The following is an 18,516-nucleotide window of genomic DNA, read 5'->3' as shown; positions in this document are numbered from 1 at the left end:
GCGGAACACCTGACCAAGGCTGCGGTCAAACCTGTAATGCAGCAGAGGGTGCTAAGAATCTCTGGCTCGGGACAGGCCGCCAATGGAAACTGACCCTGTCAACCTTTAATTGCCGAACTCTATCGGGTGAGGCTAGCTTAGCAGGACTCTTTTCAGGAACTACCAGACATTGTTTTGGATATCATCAGCCTTGATGAGATTAGAACTGGTGAGGCTTATACATTGCTGAATAACAGCCATGTCCACAGCAATAGAGGTCTGCCAGATAAGAAGCAATACGGGTAGGATTCCTAATCCATAAGGACATAGCGGGCAACATTGATGAATTCTACACCATTAATCAGAGGGTAACCATAGTCGCAAACAAACTTAATAACAGCTATAGATTAAAGGTAGTACAAGCCTACGCTCCAACATCAAGACACAATGATGAGGAAGATCAGATTTATGAGGATGTTGAATTAGCGATGAGAAAAGTGCAAACTAAGTATACTGTAGTAATGGGCGACTTCAATGCAAAAGTGAGGAGGTAGCAGGCTGGTGAATAAGCAATTAGCAACTACGGCGTCAATTCTAGGAACGCTAGAGGAGAGATGGTGGTAGGATTTGCAAAAGAAATACGCTTCAAATAATGAACATCTTTTCAGGAAGCGCAGCAACAGAAAGTGGACCTGGAAAAGCCCTAATGGCGAAACAAGAAATTAAATTGACTTCATACCTTCTGCTGATGTCAGCATAGCGCAGGATGTAGAAGTGATAGGTAGGCTAAAGTGCAGCGATCATAGGTTAGTGAGGGCTAGGATTCACCTCAATTTGAACAGAGAAAGAATTGGTCAAGAAGAAACAGGTCAACCTTGATGCAGTAAGGGTAAAAGAAGAAAAATTGAGGCTGGTACTTGCAAACGAATATGCAGCCTTAGAACAGAGAGATGAAGATGATATAGAGATAACGAATGAAACTGTAACTAGGCTGGCTTCAGAGGCAGCAATTGAAGTGGGAGGCAAGGCACCAAGGTAACCAGTAGCAAGCTCTACCAAGTAACAAAGGACCTAATAAAGAAACAACAAAGAATGCGTGTCCAACTCAAGAGATAAGATATAATTCGGGAAACTGTCAAAACTGATCAACAAGGTGAAAATAAGTGATACTCTAAACTTTAATGTGAGAAAGACTGAAGAAGCTGTAAGAAATGGACGCAGCCTGAAATCAGTGAGAAAGAAGCTTGGCATAGGACAAACTAAGATGTATGCACTGAAAGATAAGCAGGGTAATATCAACAGCAATCTTGAAGATATAGCAAAAGAAGCGGAAGAATTCTATACTGACCTGTACAGTACCCAGAGGAGTCGGGATACCTTCAATATAAACTAATAAACAGGATACAGAAACTCCTCCTATAACTAGCGATGCGGTCAGAAGGGCCTGAAATGAGGAAGAGTGGCAGGAGAAGATGGAATAACAGTCGATTTAATCAAAGATGGAGGGGACATAATGCCTGGAAAACTGGAAGAATGCAAACGTTACACTAATCCACCAAAAAAGGGAGATGTTAAAGAATTGAAAAATTATAGGCCCATTAGTATCATATAAAATATCTACAAAATAATCTCCAATAGAATAAAATAAGGGCGACACTGGACTTTAGTCAACCAAGGGAACAGGCTGGCTTCAGGAAGGGATACTGTACAATGGATCACATCCATGTCATTAATCAGGTTATCGAGAAATCTGCAGAGTACAATAAGCCTCTCTATATGGCTTTCATAAATTATGAAAAGGCATTTGATTCAGTAAAGATACCAGCAGTCATAGAGGCATTACGTAATCAAGGAGTACAGATAGCTTACGTAAATACCCTAGAAAATATCTACAGAGGTTCTAGAGCTACCTTAATTCTACACAAAGAAAGCAGGAAGATACCTATAAAGAAAGGGGTCAGACAGGGAGACACAATCTCTCCAATGCTATTCACTGTGTGCTTGGAAGAAGTATTCAAGCTATTAAACTGGAAACGCTTAGGAGTAAAGATTGACAGCGAATATCTCAGTAACCTTCGGTTTGCCGATGACATTGTTCTATTCAGCAACAATGCAGACGAGTTACAAGAAATGATTGAGGACCTTAACAGAGAGTGTAAGAGTGGGGTTGAAGATTAATATGCAGAAGACAAAATAATGATGAATAGCCAGGCAAACGAACAAGAGTTCAGGATCACTAGTCAGCCTCTAGAGTCTGTGAAGGAGTATGTTTACCTAGGTCAACTAATCACAGGGAACCCTGACCATGAGAAGGAAATTCACAGAAGAATAAAAATGTGTTGAATCGCATACGGCAGACATCATGAGCTCCTGACTGGAAGCTTACCGTTATCATTGAAAAGGAAGGTATACAATTAGTGCATTTTACTGGTGCTGACATATGGGGCAGAGACTTGGAGACTGACAAAGAAACTTGAGAACAAGTTGAGGACCGCACAAAGAGCAATGGAACGAAGATTGCGAGGCATAACGTTAAGAGACAAAGAGAGTGGTTTGAATCGGAGAGCAAATGGGTATAGACAATATTCTAATTGACATCAAGCGAAAGAAAGCGAGCTGGGCAGGTCATGTAATGCGCTAGTTAGATAACCATTGCACCATTAGGGTTACAGAATGGGTACCAAGAGAAGGGAAACGCAGTCGAGGACGGCAGAAGACTAAGTGGAGCAATGAAATTAGGAAATTCGCAGGCGTTAGTTAAAATCGGTTGGCGCAGGACAGGGGTAAGTGGAGATCGCAGAGAGAGGCCTTCGTCCTGCAGTGGTCATAAAACAGGTTGATGATGATGATGACATGTATATACATGTGCGTGTGTGTGCTTAAACTTTGTCCTTCTGGTTTCAAACTACTACTAACTACCCATAATTCCAATTGTTGCTGAACTATCACAGCTCTAGAGTTTCCAATCCAGTAATCTTTGTAGGAAACACTATGGGTAATTGCAATCGATATACACATAAATTACACTAATATATGGCATTCACTGCCCTCCTGTCCATACCGTTGAGCTGCTTTCCTGGGCAGACTAAAAAGCATGTGCATAACTTTGTCTTTCTGGCTTCAAACTACTACTAACTACCCATAATTCCAATTGTTGCTGAACTATCGCAGCTCTAGAGTTTCCAATCCAGTAATTTTTGTAGGAAACACTATGTGTAATTGCAATCGATATACACATAAATTACACTAATATATGGCATTCACTGCCCTCCTGTCCATACCGTTGAGCTGCTTTCTGGGCAGACTAAAAAGCATGTGCATAATGCACACGTTCACTTAATATATATTGCAATTAGCTGCTAAGCTAGCAACTTTAAAAGGCGTCCCACTCTGGCGTTCCACAGAATAACTTGATGAAATAATGTAATCTGTAGCTCAACAAAAGGGGTATTCTCGAAAGACGAACCACTGGTGACACTCTGCATGAGAGCCTTCTTTGGAACATGTTTAAGAAATAAGTATCCGGGTATGGTTCAGGTTAGTAATGATAACGGCTCTCGTTCGGTGCACTACGCCAGCCATGGTAATCGTAGCGGTCACATCTGGAACTTGCTTACAGCCCACTCTAGACAGCGACAAATGTTGCTCCGATAGTCGAGAAGACAAGGAAGATAATCCCCGACAAGCCAGAAAACGGAGCGCCTAAGCTCGCGAGTCGGTACATGATTAACGAAGAGGTTAAAAGCCTTGCTCCGCACGCCCGCACGCGACGTACGTGCTGCCCAAGAATCGAAACCGTTCGGACCAGCAATTGACCCTTTATAACTACAACAGCGGAGGAACCAGAGGTAAGATGAGAGCCCGTTAAAAACAGGCGTCAGCCAAACGCGACAACAGTTCAATCATTTCCTAGCCACGGGTCGATTCGGTTTTTGCGCAACGTGAACTGGATCCGGCGGGCCATGTCCTCGTCGTAGATCGCCTTGCAGATTTCGTAGTTGATTCGCCGTCGCGTTTTAGTGGGCTTCTCGTAGTACCTCGTGAGCCTGTAGCGGTCGAAGATGCCTTCCAAACCCAGGATGCTAGATTGGAGAAGAGCGCACGACAAAATTAGAGTGCGCAGTCGTAGTAATACGCCGCGACTTCAACTTTCGATAACGAACAACTTGAACAACGTCGTAGTCTCGTAAAAACTGAGACCGTTTATCATAGGAAAAAAAATCTCGAAACTAGCAAGCGGAGGACGCTTACCGATTCAGCACTCGCAGTGCTTCTTCGACTTGGTTGTTCTGGACAAGAACAGTGCGGGAAATGAAAAGCTTGTGACGCATTTTTTATGTATGCTGCAGCTACCGCTGCACCTAGCACCGGACGGCCAGTAGCGCAAACTCAGTAGACCGCAACTGAAACGCTCAATCACACGCGATCACTGCTTTAACGCGTGCATGCCATCTGCAGCCATGACAGTTTTTCTTTCTTTTTTTTTTAGTGATGCTGATGCCGATCTTGCTGTCTAGCGCGAAGCAAGCATTTTCCTGCACTTAGCAGACGACAGACACGAGAGAGCATTGGGAGAGACCTCAGCTTGTTGCGAGCGTGCGGGTTACTCGATTGTCCAATATAACTTCTAGTAAATCAGCATGTAATAATAATGTTCCTCTGGATTGTTATATCCGTTCGCGGAGGACTAGAGGCGGCAATCAATTCGTTAATGATTGCCTACGAATCCATGTGACTGCAAGGCTCTACCAGTTTCGACCGCACTGGCCTCTTTCCGCTTTGAGGCTAACGCCTCTAAAATCGCTCGCCGTTAAAACAATAGTAGCACGCCTGTTGAGCGAAAGCTAACATCCTTTTGCGCACACGTCTTCGAAGCGGATGCGTGGTAGTCTCTCAAACAACGAGATGTCAATCAACATTGTAAGAGCGCGGAGCGTGCTTACGCAACAGAGACCTCCATAGCATTCGTGCCTTCGTCGCACGATCCGTGACCGCAGCACAAAAACCAAACGTAGAAAATGAAAATGGTGAAAGCTCGGAGCCTACGTAACTGCTAGTAAAAAAACTCCTCGCAAATGTTTGGTAAACAAAACGACACGCACGCTGAATCGTTATTTGGCATTTACAAGCTTTAGCGCTACCTGTCGGCAAATAAAAACACTAATTAGCTCACTTAGTTTGTAAAATTTTGCAGTTACATTAGCTTATTTTTAGAGCACAGAGGGCAAAATCAGCAGTTGACAATTTTGCAGGCAAGGCGGTCGCATTTTGTAGCAGCGACCCTTCTCCGGAAAAGAGAGTGCTCCGAGCGAAAGAAAGGCCGGAAAGGATGGACGGGCCGTCTAGCCCGCCTGGAACCGTGCTATTGATTACTTCCTCCGGTCTGACGTGCGCGCATGCGCAAGCATGGTCGGGAGAGAAAGGAGGCGCGAGTTAGCCTTCACCACTGGGCAGGCCCGCCTCGTGGCGTAGCCCGAGCCGATAGCTCCAAGGGGCCCCTTTGAATGAGGTGCGCGCTTTGCCGCGTGTGAGGGCCGAACTGCCTCAGCACAGTACTCTTCGCTCGATCTAAAACCGGGCTCGCAGGAAGTTGCTTCGCATCTTTCTTTTTTTATTCCCGCCGACTGTCCATCTAAGTGTCCTTATAGTCGACCACGACCCATCTTTTGTTTGTTCCGTCATGTCTGTCAGCTGGTGGTCGCCGATCTTTACAAGGGTCCCAGACAAGAACGCTCCGAAGACATCACATCGACGCATGTTTCGTGACCACAGCACGCCGCGCCGGAGGTCCCTGGACTCATCAGGTGCATATTGTCGCTATTGGAGAACAATCTTGCTTTTCCGCGCTTCCGATGCTTTTCTGTTCTTTCTTTTTCTTTCTTTTTTTTTCTTTTGCAAGAAGTTCGAATTCGACGCAAAGAATTCTCGCAGTCGACTGTTATGAATTTACCTTCTCCACTCGATAGCAAATGCGATTATATCAGAACATTTCCTATGAAAAGGAGAACGATAATGCCAAGCCGTACGATATCATTGATCGGTGCTGTTAAAGCTATTCCGAGCGGAAACAATGTAGGTCACACAAGCCACCAACAGTTGCTCGCGCTGCATGGGGCCGTATCGTAGTCGGAGATCCCTGCTGAGCTGCTGAGGCTTTATAAGCGCTAGTGCTGCAGGCCCGCAGTTAATTCCTGCGTTACATTATCGGCGGGCGCTACGCATACTCTAGATAAGCGGGTGGACTTCGGTACAGTGCAATCAAATTCGCTGCGCTGTTAGGGCGGCATGTAGTACTAAAGAAGAAAAGAAAAGATAGAGAAAACGTTGCAATGAAAGCGATGCGCCAGTGCTTCGGCTTAGGCTAATGCCAGGATCCTTTCTGCTAATGCTATCGTTTGTCACGGAGCAGAAGCCCTCACTTTCTGGTGAAAGGCGCTCAGTTCAATCCTCAAATGGAGCACTGTTACGGATTTGTCGTCGCGTAGAGCCGCACACGTCTGCTGCATTATAGTGCCTATAAAATATATAACTGCATGTCAGCGTTTCAACATAATGGCACTGAATGGTCACTAAAGAGAACAAAGGAAAATTGCATTTAGCTTACTGCCATCACACAATATCTGATCTGAAAAGAAGGAAGGAAGGAAGGAAAGAGCTCGTACGCATGTTTTTGAAGTAACAGACGAACGCGGTCGCGCGTGATCTCGTGGGATCCGAAGCTACCACACGGAGCTAAGAGATTTGCAGGTGCTTGGGTGTGGAAGGTCAGAGTTCACAACCAGCGTCTTTCATTGCTCTTTCCACGTCAGTTTTATAAGCGTCTTCTTTTTTTTTTTTTCTCCCACAAGGCAATGAAGAGGCCTGGACCAGGACCGAGTCCAACGTGGTGTCTGCCCGACCATTTCCGGGACAGTCCGGGGTACGTTGAGAATCGTACACTACGCTGTGTACACTATACGCACGTACGCTATGCGTTTCTTCCCCCCCTCCCCCCCACACGCGCGTGACGTCACGAAAAGGCGGCACGATAGTAACAAGGGCCACGCAGACGCGAACGCTTTCTCCTTCGTACGAGAAAAAGTTCACGATCTCGGTCACGGTTTCCATCTGGACTCACGCGCGCGGAAGTTTCGAAAACGGTGCCGGATTTCCCGATCCTTGTTGCGCATGTACGCCGTCGCCAAAACTTTTAAAGAATCGCTTTGTATGCGTCTGTTCGCGTAGTGTGAAGAACGCGCCGGACTGCGTGTTTCGCTATATCGCGTGGTTTCGCAATATCGAAAGTTCGCTTCAGTGCGCGGATTCTGCGCACGGATAGCATCCGAATACGTTCGTTAATAATTTTACGACAAATTATGTGTTGCGCTCAAAAGAATGTTTCCCTCAAGCAAAATGAAGTTTAGATCATTGAAAGGGCTCGTAGTGTCTTCGTTCAATAAAGTGGCTTCTGTCGCGGTGAGCACGATCAGGCAAGGCCAGCTGTTGTACTGTCGAAGAGACGAAGTATACGTATAAACTTGCTACAAATGGAACGCTGTTCGCGTACACGTCTTTAATGTGATACTGTACAGTTTGTCTATATCGTATTAAGTTACGAATATTGCTGCGACAAAAACCTCCTCACCCGTTGACATTGTCTGTATTTGCTGCACAGTTGCTGGCCACGGTTGCCGAGACTCCACCCCCCCCCCCCCACCCCGCCTTTTCACTCAGTGCAACAGCGAAAACGGGATTTTTTTAAACAGCGCAACTAGGAAAGAAATACACGGGAAGGAGGAGCACACAGGACACGCGCTGTCTTGTATTTCCGGTTCTTTCGTCCCTAACTTTGCGCTGTTCCCAAAATGAATGTCAACCAACCCGTCCAACTGTCGACTTTGCTACAGAAACTGAAATGCATCGGACGGCCTGCGTGATATAACCGCTAATCCCCCTCCCCCCCTCCCCCCACCAACACACAGTTCGCTGAAGTTTGTCTGCGGATCAAAACATGGATATATATATATATATATATATATATATATATATATATAGAGAGAGAGAGAGAGAGAGAGAGAGTGTGTGTGTGTGTGTGTGTGTGTGTGTGTGTTGTAAGTGTCTGAAGATCACGAAGTGCTGACGCAGCGCGTTCGTTGTAGCCTGTTCTTAATTAAGGATGTGCATAATAAGGAGTACTAAACACGGAAACGCTTTCACGTCCCATTTGCAGGCGCCTGCGATACCTTTACACTCCCTCCCCCCCTCTTTCTCTCTTTCTCTAAGCATGTGCACGTTTCTTTTCTTTTTCATAGTATACGGAGTGCCGATCGCTTTATACGACATCACCTGCCGCTGGCGCACATCTTTCCATACACGCACCCGCTCCCTTGTGGCGGAGAGAAGCGTGCATCACGAACTCGAGCCGTGCGTTCATAACAGATTTCGCCTCTCTGCGTACGGACTTCGAAGGCAAGCGGCACGAAATAATGAGCCCGCGCATACGGCACACTGGCATTCATTACGAATTGTTTCGCTTCCCCCTTTTCTGTTCTCCGTACCTTTTTTAATTTCGTTCCTGTCCGGTCTTTTGTTTCGGCACGACGTTACCCGCAAAGGATCGGACCGCAGATGGGAGGAGCACGCATTTAACGGGCTGCATGTTTGAAACACCTCCGGAGCGCGTCGTCTGCTCCACGACGCCTGCTCCGTCTGCGCATGCGTGACACGATGAAAAGTTTTTTTTTTCCCCCCTAAGTGATCACTATATTAAAGGCACACTAAATATGGACATATGATTAGGCTACACTGCTGAATTAGTATTCAATAGCAGTGCGACCACGCTTATTACAAAAGGGGGGCTAGAGTAAGTCGGAAAAGGCGCGAAAACGGAAAGACGGCGGGTGGCGACGCCTCCCGGAAGTTCCCGCAACAGTTTGCCGTGACGTCATACATTTTGACACCGTTTACTCTGCTCTGTAGCTACGCGTTTACAGGTCAACAAGCAACACATTGCGCTCTAAAGGGAGCAAAGCTTCGGCCCAGCAAGTTTGACAAGTTTCCCTGCTCCAAAATGACTGTGACGTCACCAATTCAAAATACTTTTGAATTGGTGACGTCACAGTGGCATACCGGTGTTGATGTTTGGGCGGAAAATTCAAAACAGGAACGTTTGACCTTCATTTTATTCATTGTAGCGATCAACAAGTTTCCTCCAAACGAATGAAAATAGTGTTTTGGAAGAAGAGACTACCGCGATATAAACTGATTTAGCTTTGTTGCCCCTCATAAGTGGCTGTCATCTAACGTGCTTATCCTCGCTCCGCCGAAGACCTCATTCGCCGTAGGATTATACTACTTAATACGCTCCATCTTATAACGAACTCTTTTGGCTTTTCATTACGCACATGTGTATAATTGGGACCGGCGGTATTTCTGTTCAGATCGCGTGTCCGAGGAGATCCAGCTTATCGTATACTAGGAGAATGCCGGCAAACTTGAAGAAGGGGAAAAAAAACTCAGAAGCAGACATAGACAAAGCGACAGGAATGTGACCGTTGTCTACGTCTAAGTCTGTTTCTCGTATTTTTTCCCTTTCTTAACGTTTGCTGCCATTCTCCTAGTATAAATATGTACGAATTAACCCAACAAGCCACCCTTAGCTTATCGAAATCTCGTGCACCGTAAGTGAACCGATTTCGAATGACTGGAGCTATATGAACGTTAGCTGCATATTAGGCGTTCAGTCATTGTATACAGAGTCCAAGCCTGATTCCAGGAATTAGTGCTCGCATAACGTTTGCCTGCAAGCGTTGCAGCAGTGCAGCTATTCTATGTCAGATTAGCTGATCTTCAATAAGTGAAACTGGGCTATATGTGAAAGCACGTGAAACGTCTGTTAACTTTTGCTCAGGTGAACGTCTAGCAGTTTTCTTCTTTAACAAGCACTCTCTAGCAAGTCACACTGCAAATGTAACGCGTGCAGTGCGCGTTCAGGGAAAGCATTTGGAGTCCGCGCTATGCAGCTATAGTATCGCACGCCCATATAGATTTGCTCGTCACCGCTGTTACGTATTGCCATGTAAGCGTTCGGTTCATACATGGCCACATATGGGTCCGCGTTGCTCCATCAAAATACCGCTTATAACAACATTTATGCGATATCTCTATCGTTTCGTTATAACGAAGTTTTCACTACACGTGTGTGTATGGTACAAAGTTTCGTGGTTCGTTTTAAGCTCAATTTCACTCGAAAGCACGCCAGTGTTGTGTCTCATTTTCAGATACTTTTGTGTGTGTGTGTTTCTGGGTGACTGCGAGCTCATACTTTAGCCCTGAACATACCACAAGCGTTTTTACCTCGCTTGCTTGAGTGGCAAGCTCTTCGACAACCGCCATGCAACGCCCGCTGTACACGTGTGATGACTGTGGTCGCGATGAGACTGTTCAACACGTTCTGCGCGGATGTCATCGCCTACATACAGTGTACATAGACAATCGCTCGCAACCGCATTATGTAGGTGTAGTTGATCACGTGCCCCTATCAGAGCAAACCGTATTGGAACGCCGACCTCATAGGTAATCGCAGCAGATGCTTTGGAGACACTGCTAAAGTTGCTTTTCTTTTTTTAAAAAACAACAGACCTGCACTAACGGTTCTAGCCTGAACTGGTGTTCAATGTGAGACGTCATTTTTACAGCGCGAGTGAATGCTTCGATTAAGCTAAAAAAACGCGGGAAAACGAAGGACGGGCAGCGACAACTCCGCGAAGGTCCCTCAACAGCCTTCTTGTGACGTCACGCATTTTGGCAGTGTGTCCTCCCCTATATATTTGTTCACTGATGAAAAGGGAACGCATTAAATTATGTAAATGTACCAAGCACTCGGCATACAGGGAAGTTTCGAGAACTTTTACTGCCCAAGAACGGCCCAAACACGACCAAAAATGCGTCGTGAAATCTGTGACGTCACGGCGACGTGCTCGCGCGAAGCTTTCGCGCGAGTCGATTAAATTAAGCGTCTGCTTTCTTTCCCGTCCAGCCAGCCAGCCGTCCGATAATTCTCGATTCTCGATGTTAACTCGCCCCTCCTCCTTACACATACACATACAAACGAAAAATAAATAAATAAATAAATAAATAAATAAATAAATAAATAAATAAATAAATAAAACTCGTTAACTGTCTTATTTGTCGTGGAGGGAGACAAGCGCCCTTGTAAGAACGTTCTGTTAGGGTGCGACGCGGCGGGCGGCTTCGCGAAAGGTGCCGAGGAATGCTTTTCCTCGTGTGTGGGCTTCACGGACCGCACAGCACACACCGCCTCTGCCGCGCCCGTCATTCAGCCAGTTCACCGCAGCGCTGCGTTCCGAACGCTACGGTCTGAGCAGGCTCACCCAAACGTTTGCACCGACGAAGCGCAGTCCCGCACTCCCGTTGAATCGTTACGTAAGCCAGCTCCGAAGAGTATACGGGGAGCGTATGCACACGCAGTGGTTCCAAATTCCATAGGCCCGGGCTGCGAAAATATTCAGGTTCTTCAGAGACGCGCGTCTTGCGTTGCAAACAATAGCATATTCCGGCATGAAACTGCATGATTCAATTTTGGATGCTATGATGTCGGCGTGCGTCGTTTCTTATGAAGCCGTCATATGCGCATGGCACCTCTTGTTCATTCATATATCGCAGGCAAGTACACTCCTAACGTGCCGTTTCGGCATTTCACGCACCTTTTGGTCGAATACATCTAAGTTCAGAACTTAGACGTTTGATATGCGTTTCCCAAAATAGCCTCCGATGACTCCAGGAGCAGTTTCCTTCCAGGCACTATATACCTCCGCCTATAGGTTATGTTAAGGAAAACGTCTATTAGACGTCATCTCGCTGGCCAAGACGTTCAAAGGTCTTTTGTAGCTATCTAGAGACGTTGCAAGATGTTTCGCTCTTGGTGGAAGGTCACTAATTGTTGGTGTCTTTTTTACACTCGCCTGTGTCGTGAGTTGAATGCAAACATTTGTTTACATAAATATGCACTAATCTATACAATATTGATACTCCGCGCGGTTGAAATCAGCTCGGAGCCCTGCGACGCGTTGCAACTTTGGGACGTGAAACAGAAAAAGAAAAAGAAAAAAAAAACAATAGAAAAAAAAAGACTGATAAATTAGTTTTACCAATGAGAAGAAAGTTTGTGGAAACGCGAACAGTGGTGAACTGCGATATAATTCATGTCTACTTCGTCTTGATATTCCAACGAAACAAAGTCTGCACTTCATTATAACACTGTTGCGACTACAGCGACTGAGTCAAGGGCGGAGGCGCTTAACAGCGCAAGCAAGACTACGATCTTGGCGGGATTCTCGCGACCCATCCAGCCACGTGGCCTTAACAACACGTGACTTATGCAAATAGTAGGCAAACATATCTCTCGTCTACATGTTGACCACGTCTGCTGCTTTTGCAATGCACCACCGTCGGAGCGACGCCGGCACCGCGGCTGGGATTCAAACCAACCAACGACCGCTCGCGTTCTATGGTTAGCCTCCGAGATCACACCTCTCCAGCCGATCTCGGAGGCCATGCCGCCCACGTCAGAGGCGATGGGCGCTCAGTCGCGAGAACGCCACTGTCACTCTTCCAAAGCAACGAGGAGCTGCGTGACTCCGAGCTCGGAACACGTGTGCCCTGCCCGATCGTGTCGCTTCCGTGGTCGACGCGCTTTGGAGGCGGTGCTGCACGGAAATAGCGCTTCACGCTGCAGACGCCCCAAGGAAAAAGCGCACGCAGTACAAGGCCGACGATTGAAGAGCACTGAGAGAGAGAGAGAGAGAGAGAGAGACGCTGGAATGAATGAAGTAGGCAAGAGAAACGAGACAACGAAACGGGAGACCACGGTGGAGACGGGAGGTATTTCGGAGTGGTGGTGGAGAGGGAAGGAGTAGGCTGCAGTAGGTCGTTCAAGGTGCGAACACGGAGAGGAGGAAGACGAAGCGGCGAAAGTTAGCGGGGCCTCGATTTGGGGCTCGATTAAAGACGTCGCGGGTCTGATAATTCCACTGCATCAAGGATAGAGACAGAGGGGGGGGGGGGGGGGGGAGAAAACTAGGAATAACAATACTGGCAGAAATCGTTCCTCAGGTGTATGGAAGTTGTTTTTCTTTTTCGATTCTCCAGCGTATACGTTTACGTAGCCACCACGATTGAACTATTTTTCCGTCTCTGCTGTAGCCAACGCGTGCGCAGATCTGACCGACTAACACGTCCAAATTTAACTAAGCAAACTTTGCTAGCCAAAATGGCGACCAGACCAACACGCCCAGATTTCACCTAGTCAAGTGGATCATCTAAACCAAGTGCACACGCCGCGCGAGTAAATGTCATCCCCCCTTTGAGGCCTCGAGCCATGCGGAGAAGCCCCCGCACTCGGAAGATCCCTGCCAGCTGCGGCACTGGGTCAGCGGCGTAGAGCTCTTGGGCGAGAGCAGCAGAAGCGAGAGAGGCCGACGGTAGGCAGCGTAGCGGAGGGGGAGGAGTTCGGAGCGTGTGAAAGGGAAGCGCGGCACGCCAGGACGGGGGCCGGCCCGCGAAACAAAAACAAAAAACACCCACAAGAGCGCCTCGCGCAGGCAGCGATCCAACATCTCCAGCTTCGGCTTCTCTCTCTCGTAATAGACGCCGGCCAGCAGCAGGCAGACCCGGCAGAGTTTAGCACCGACGTCAACACGTCGCGATTTTCTGCCTGCCCGCTCCAGCCTTGATTGAGATCGCTTCAGTGGTGACTCCGGAAAACGTGGTGCAGCCGAAGTGAACTTGAGATCGCGGTCGTGCTTGCTTCTTTTCTTTCTTCTTTTTTTTTTTTTTACAAGAGAAGTTTGTGGTGTTGTGTTCTGTGTGTGTCCGGTTGCACGGGTACATGGGAGATTCGAGTAGCGCCGTGAATTGAAAGGGAAGATCGTTTGAGAAGCACAGAGGACGCTGGGCCCCTGAACGAAGCTCGCCTGTGCCCGTGGGGAGCAGCAGTCGTCTATCGAAGCCCCGACGTCGCCGTCGATCGAGATACGGCAATGTCGTTCAGCGGCATCAAGGTGAGAAGGGGGGTCACGAGTCAAGTCGACTATACCGCTGCGTCACTCGCTGTGAGCAAATTAAGTACGTTGCGCCGGCCAAGCGTGATTTTTGCTGATGCCGCAATTATTTGTCGTTTGGAAACGTCGAGTTCCGCACACTGCACCTTAAGCCGAGCTATACTGCTGGTGTCCACGTGACGAGATGTGGCGTGCAATCAGTCACGAGTCGTTCGTTGCAGTAATGTGTGGATACGTCGCCTACTGTATACGTAAGAGGGGCGATCGAGTGTATGTATCGTCTGGCAGATTCCGCGTAGCTCTTTTTTGTGGCACTGACGGCATATGTGTGCGTTGTCAGACTTTTTATACAATAATGAAATCTTCTTAATCAGCACCGTATACATGTTACTCCATATTCCAGCGTGCTAGATAAAGCCACCCACCCTTCTTCGTCATCGAGGGCACAGTTCAATTTGTGAAACTGCGCTGAAGCATGAATCGCGCAAATAGCGTGACTCAGTGACTCCTAATGCACACAATCGGTTTGGTCTTGATGCTCTAGATTGACGCGCCCTAGAAACTTCTTTTTTTTTTTTTTTGCACACCTGGCGGAAGAATGGCGCTGTATCCATACGTATAGACGATGACACCGCTCCACAATGTACCATACTCCGTGAGCGAACTCCGTATTAATCATTTCCTCCTCCTCCTCCTCCTCCTCATCATCGTCACCACACCATCATCATCATCATTCTTTTATTTCGTTCATCATCTTCAAAGTGGCTATATTGAACCACGCGCTGCGCACACAGTAGCCGAATATATATCTGAAAGAGCAAACCTAATAGGTGTTCAAGTAGGCAGTCACCACCCAGCTGAAACTTCGAACGATACTTGCAATTCTTGGTCGCATACCTGTCGCGTGTGGAAGAAACTTTATCCCACTGTAGGTCGTCCATTTCATTACAACAGGAAAGCCGGTGATACTGAATATTCCTTTTCTTATCGGTTCTTGTTGTACGTTGTAAGGTTGACGTTTTTCGCTCCGCACTTTTCTCGAGCGGCGTTTCGTCGATGTTAACTCGTTATTGCGTCAACAGGATGCAAAATAAAAAAAAAATAGAAGAAAAGACTATGTACGAACTTTACGGACACTTACGTATCGTAATATGCACCAAAACACCCGTTATAGCGGTAGTTGTAGCATCAATAAAACTCGTTGTTGGGCTAGTTGGTACATGCTTGTTTCCTCCTCTGAAAAAGACGCGAATCACAAAGGCGCAAACACGCAGAGCACTTTTCGCCTGTCTTTTCCTCGGTGTTTTGCGTCTTCTTCGGTGTGAGAAAATAGGCAGTTATAGCCTGGACACTGAGACGAAGTAATTTGCTTTGTATATCCCGCGCGGGCGAACCAGTACAGGCGCATTTACATATCGGCTCCGACAAAAAGGAAAGGACAAAAAAAAAAAAACACCGGTACGGATTTGGACTATAGGCGACGTTGACAGCCAGACAAGTAGGTCAGTTTGCTAATGAAAAGAGGCTACAATGAGGGGTGCGGCCACGTTGGAGTTGATGAGCAGCGTAGGCGGGGTTGTTTTATAAGGGCTCGGATCGCCTCCTCCTCCTCCCTTTCAGTCGGCTCTGCATGCAGATAGATACGTCAGCGTGAGGTGAGCATTCGGTGCTCCCATTCCCACCACGATGCAAAACGGTTCATTGGCGAGTCTTCGTATGTATGAAGTCGCGTTCACTAGCTGACCGGAGTTGCCGATTTATTTATTTTTTATTTTATTTTATTAAAGTGTACCTCAAGGACCCTGTGCAATGGGTTTTACATGAGGGGACGCGTGAAAACAAGTTAGTTGATGTTTTTATTTTTATTTTTCAGTTAAATCATTCACTGGGGATTCAGCAGTAAAGGCGAGATAGATGCGTTGGCATTACGTCTCACGTCTCTTGAGGTCCCCTCGATCCACGATCTAAGCCGCGTTCATCACTTTTGCAAGGTGTTATTCAGGAGCTCACTCAACACAGGCCGAAAGCGTTACTAAATGGCGGCTTTCAAGTGAAGCAGGGTTGACAAGAAGGACGGTGCCTACGAGAACAAGATTGTTCTAGTCGTTGGCTGTCGTGCTGAAAAACGATTTTGAAAGTGCGTGGCGGTGTCGGTACGGGGTGGGTATACACCTGCAACATGGCTGATGCATTGAGATGAAACAAGCTGTATTGATGTTAGAACAGTTGGCTGTAGGGCATGAGAAAAAATGGACTCAAAGCATGGCGATTTCGCGGCGTATCTAAAAGACTTGGCAGAATTACTTTTTCTTAGTTACGCGAGGAGTGTAAGAGTAATCAGAATGTATTATTATTACCGACGAGGAATTCGGTGACCATGAATGCCAATGTCGGATTAATGCGCTGACATCACAGCTCGATCGTACACCGATAACAAGCTGGCTATACGTTATTGATAATGACCTCTTAGGCGTACGTTCATTCAGAAGACATGCCATACATGGAGCAAGTTCAGACCTATATGCAGCAAAGTGTTTTTCCTTCAAATAAAGTGAAATTTGTTTTAGTGAAATTTCGGTAGCCAATATATACTAATTACCGTACGCGGGTGATGCTGCTGCTATTCTTACGTAATGATTTATGACCCTTACATAATGGTTCAAATAAATTATCACCGGGAAATGTTAAACTCTCTGCCCATGACAACAGAACGCCCCCTGATTGTTCTTTCCAACCATCTGCCCCTGTTATTGCGCACGTTTGTTCCATTGTCTTAGGCCGAGTGGAGTTGTGCCGGAGGTGTCTTGCAAGCATCAGCGGAGAGGAAAGTAGACCAATATACTTCAATAAAACTTGGTGCTGGGCTAGTTGGGAGGTTTATCATCTCGCTTCGCGTGCATGACATTGTTTTCGATATGGCGATAAAGAAGGCTGGTGTAGTTCGGTTGTGCGCATGGGTTGTGATTCTTTTAAATATAGAATTTTTGCGAAAAATAAACCAGTTGTCAGTAGCGTTTCTTCGTCGTCGTGTCGTCTTTTCTTCGTGTGTCCGTTCCTTTTTAGCGCTACCATCAGTTTTAAAGAAAGTAGACCAATGGCCCGGCTTGTTCCTATCGTCAATCGCCATTTGATTTGGTTAAGTTAGGTTAAGATAGATGAGGCTAGGTTAAGTTAAGATAGGTAAGGCTAAGTTAGGTTAAGATAGGCTAGTTTAGGTTGTCCCGAGCTCCGGAGCTGGACATTTTCGCTGTGAGACAGTGAGGGCTTCCGGGGATCCTCGACATACCTCTCCACTGCGGTCAAGCTCGGTACGCATGTTTCGACCCGCAGCGCCGTGCACTACACAGCACCCGCCTGCGCCGTTTCATGAGCGCGCCCATCACTCCGCTCTCATTGTCCGGACAGACGTGCCGACTCGGTGGAACAGCCTCGTCGACGCGTCCCTGACGCGGCTACGACGGCGGGGATGTCAGTGTGTCAAGAGCCCCGCGGCGCGAACTTCGTCCTCCCGTCGCCTCGCGCGTAGTACGCAGAACTAGAATGCTCGAGCACACGCGGCTTCGACGTGCGTCGGTGAAGCACCTCTCGCGCGAACTCCACCGCCGCGACGAGGCGTCAGTGCGAGCGCGCGTAGTACATATGTGCGTGCCTACCGTGGCCCGTGTGTTCGCAAGCCCAAGGTGCCTGTGGAAGTGCGCTTACACACACACACACTTACGCAGCGGCCGCCGGGCGCGGCGGCCTCGAACGAACCTCGACTTCGCCTCTCGTTGTGTGAGTGTGCCGTAGGGCTTTCGCTAAGAATAAACTCCACCCTCTTAGCCTACCCCCTCTCCACCCCCTCCCCAAGCGCACTCTCTCTCCCCTCTTTTGCTAAATCCCTCCACAACTGTACTTCTGCCTTTCCCACCTTTCATCTGGCACAGAAAAAGAGAGGTGGGATGGAGGGAAGAAGAGGGGGGGGGGGAGGTAGCGTGAGGTCTGCACGCCGTGCCGACCCCGAAAAGCCTGCAGCGGGCACCGGAAGAAACGTCAAAACAGCGCGCCGGGAGCGTTTTGTCGCTGTTTTTTTTTTCGGCACCTTGCATCTCTCGCAAACGGGCCTATATATCTCGAGAAAGGGATGGCGGAAGCCTCTCCGAACGGGCGGGGAGCAGCGGGGGTCCAGCTGCCCACTTGCACGCGGCGCCGTTCTTCACGCCGTGAAGCAGTGCGCGCTCTTTCGCATACGCACTCCATTTACACGAGCAATATAGCCGACCCCGTTTCCTCAGACAGGGCTGGTTTCTGACTCGTTAGTCACCTTACCCGCAGTTACCCGATTCTCGTCGTTTTCTTTTTCTCGTTTCGTATCTCGTACGCGCCTTATATGTGGCCAAATCAGGCTTTTTGCTCTTCCAAGACCATACCGAGGCCGCCGTTTAAGCTCGCATCGAGTTTTGCGCCCCTATATACATTTGTATGTTCGGGTAAGGGG

General features: G+C 47.6%; 2 protein-coding genes across 3 annotated transcripts in view; one reads left to right on the top strand and one right to left on the bottom strand.

Annotated features, from left to right (window-relative positions):
- Positions 1-3,668: 3,668 nt before the first annotated feature.
- The window catches only part of LOC135916535 (dihydropyrimidinase-related protein 2-like), an 82,770-nt gene continuing 67,922 nt past the window's right edge, over positions 3,669-18,516 (top strand). Inside the window, exons 1-3 of one of the 2 annotated variants that reach the window (XM_065449951.2) lie at positions 3,669-3,827; positions 5,671-5,783; positions 6,828-6,898. In XM_065449951.2, the coding sequence (XP_065306023.1) occupies positions 5,735-5,783; positions 6,828-6,898 (120 nt within the window). In that variant the 5' untranslated portion in view covers positions 3,669-3,827; positions 5,671-5,734. Of the gene's footprint in view, positions 3,828-5,670; positions 5,784-6,827; positions 6,899-13,632; positions 14,040-18,516 lie in introns of those variants that run through there. The other variant, XM_065449953.2, reaches the window with a different exon arrangement.
- On the bottom strand, positions 3,778-4,466 carry mRpS21 (mitochondrial ribosomal protein S21). The gene is made up of 2 exons (XM_065449954.2): positions 4,231-4,466; positions 3,778-4,061 (listed from the first exon to the last, which is right to left on the bottom strand). The coding sequence occupies exons 1-2, from the start codon at positions 4,308-4,310 to the stop codon at positions 3,878-3,880; spliced, it is 264 nt and encodes an 87-aa protein (XP_065306026.1). The 5' UTR covers positions 4,311-4,466; the 3' UTR covers positions 3,778-3,877.

Source organism: Dermacentor albipictus, chromosome 9 (genome assembly GCF_038994185.2).
Source record: "Dermacentor albipictus isolate Rhodes 1998 colony chromosome 9, USDA_Dalb.pri_finalv2, whole genome shotgun sequence".
In the NCBI taxonomy this organism is placed as follows: Eukaryota; Metazoa; Arthropoda; class Arachnida; order Ixodida; family Ixodidae; genus Dermacentor; species Dermacentor albipictus.
Note: the sequence above shows the minus strand (reverse complement) of the source record. Positions and strands in the feature narration are given on the sequence as shown.

Bases quoted from the DNA above. Each gene is read 5' to 3' on its own strand.
- mRpS21 (XM_065449954.2), bottom strand. From the start codon at position 4,310: ATGCGTCACAAGCTTTTCATTTCCCGCACTGTTCTTGTCCAGAACAAC. The intron at 4,062-4,230 runs GTAAGCGTCCTC...TCTCCAATCTAG, and splicing joins GCACTGCGAGTGCTGAATCG to CATCCTGGGTTTGGAAGGCA.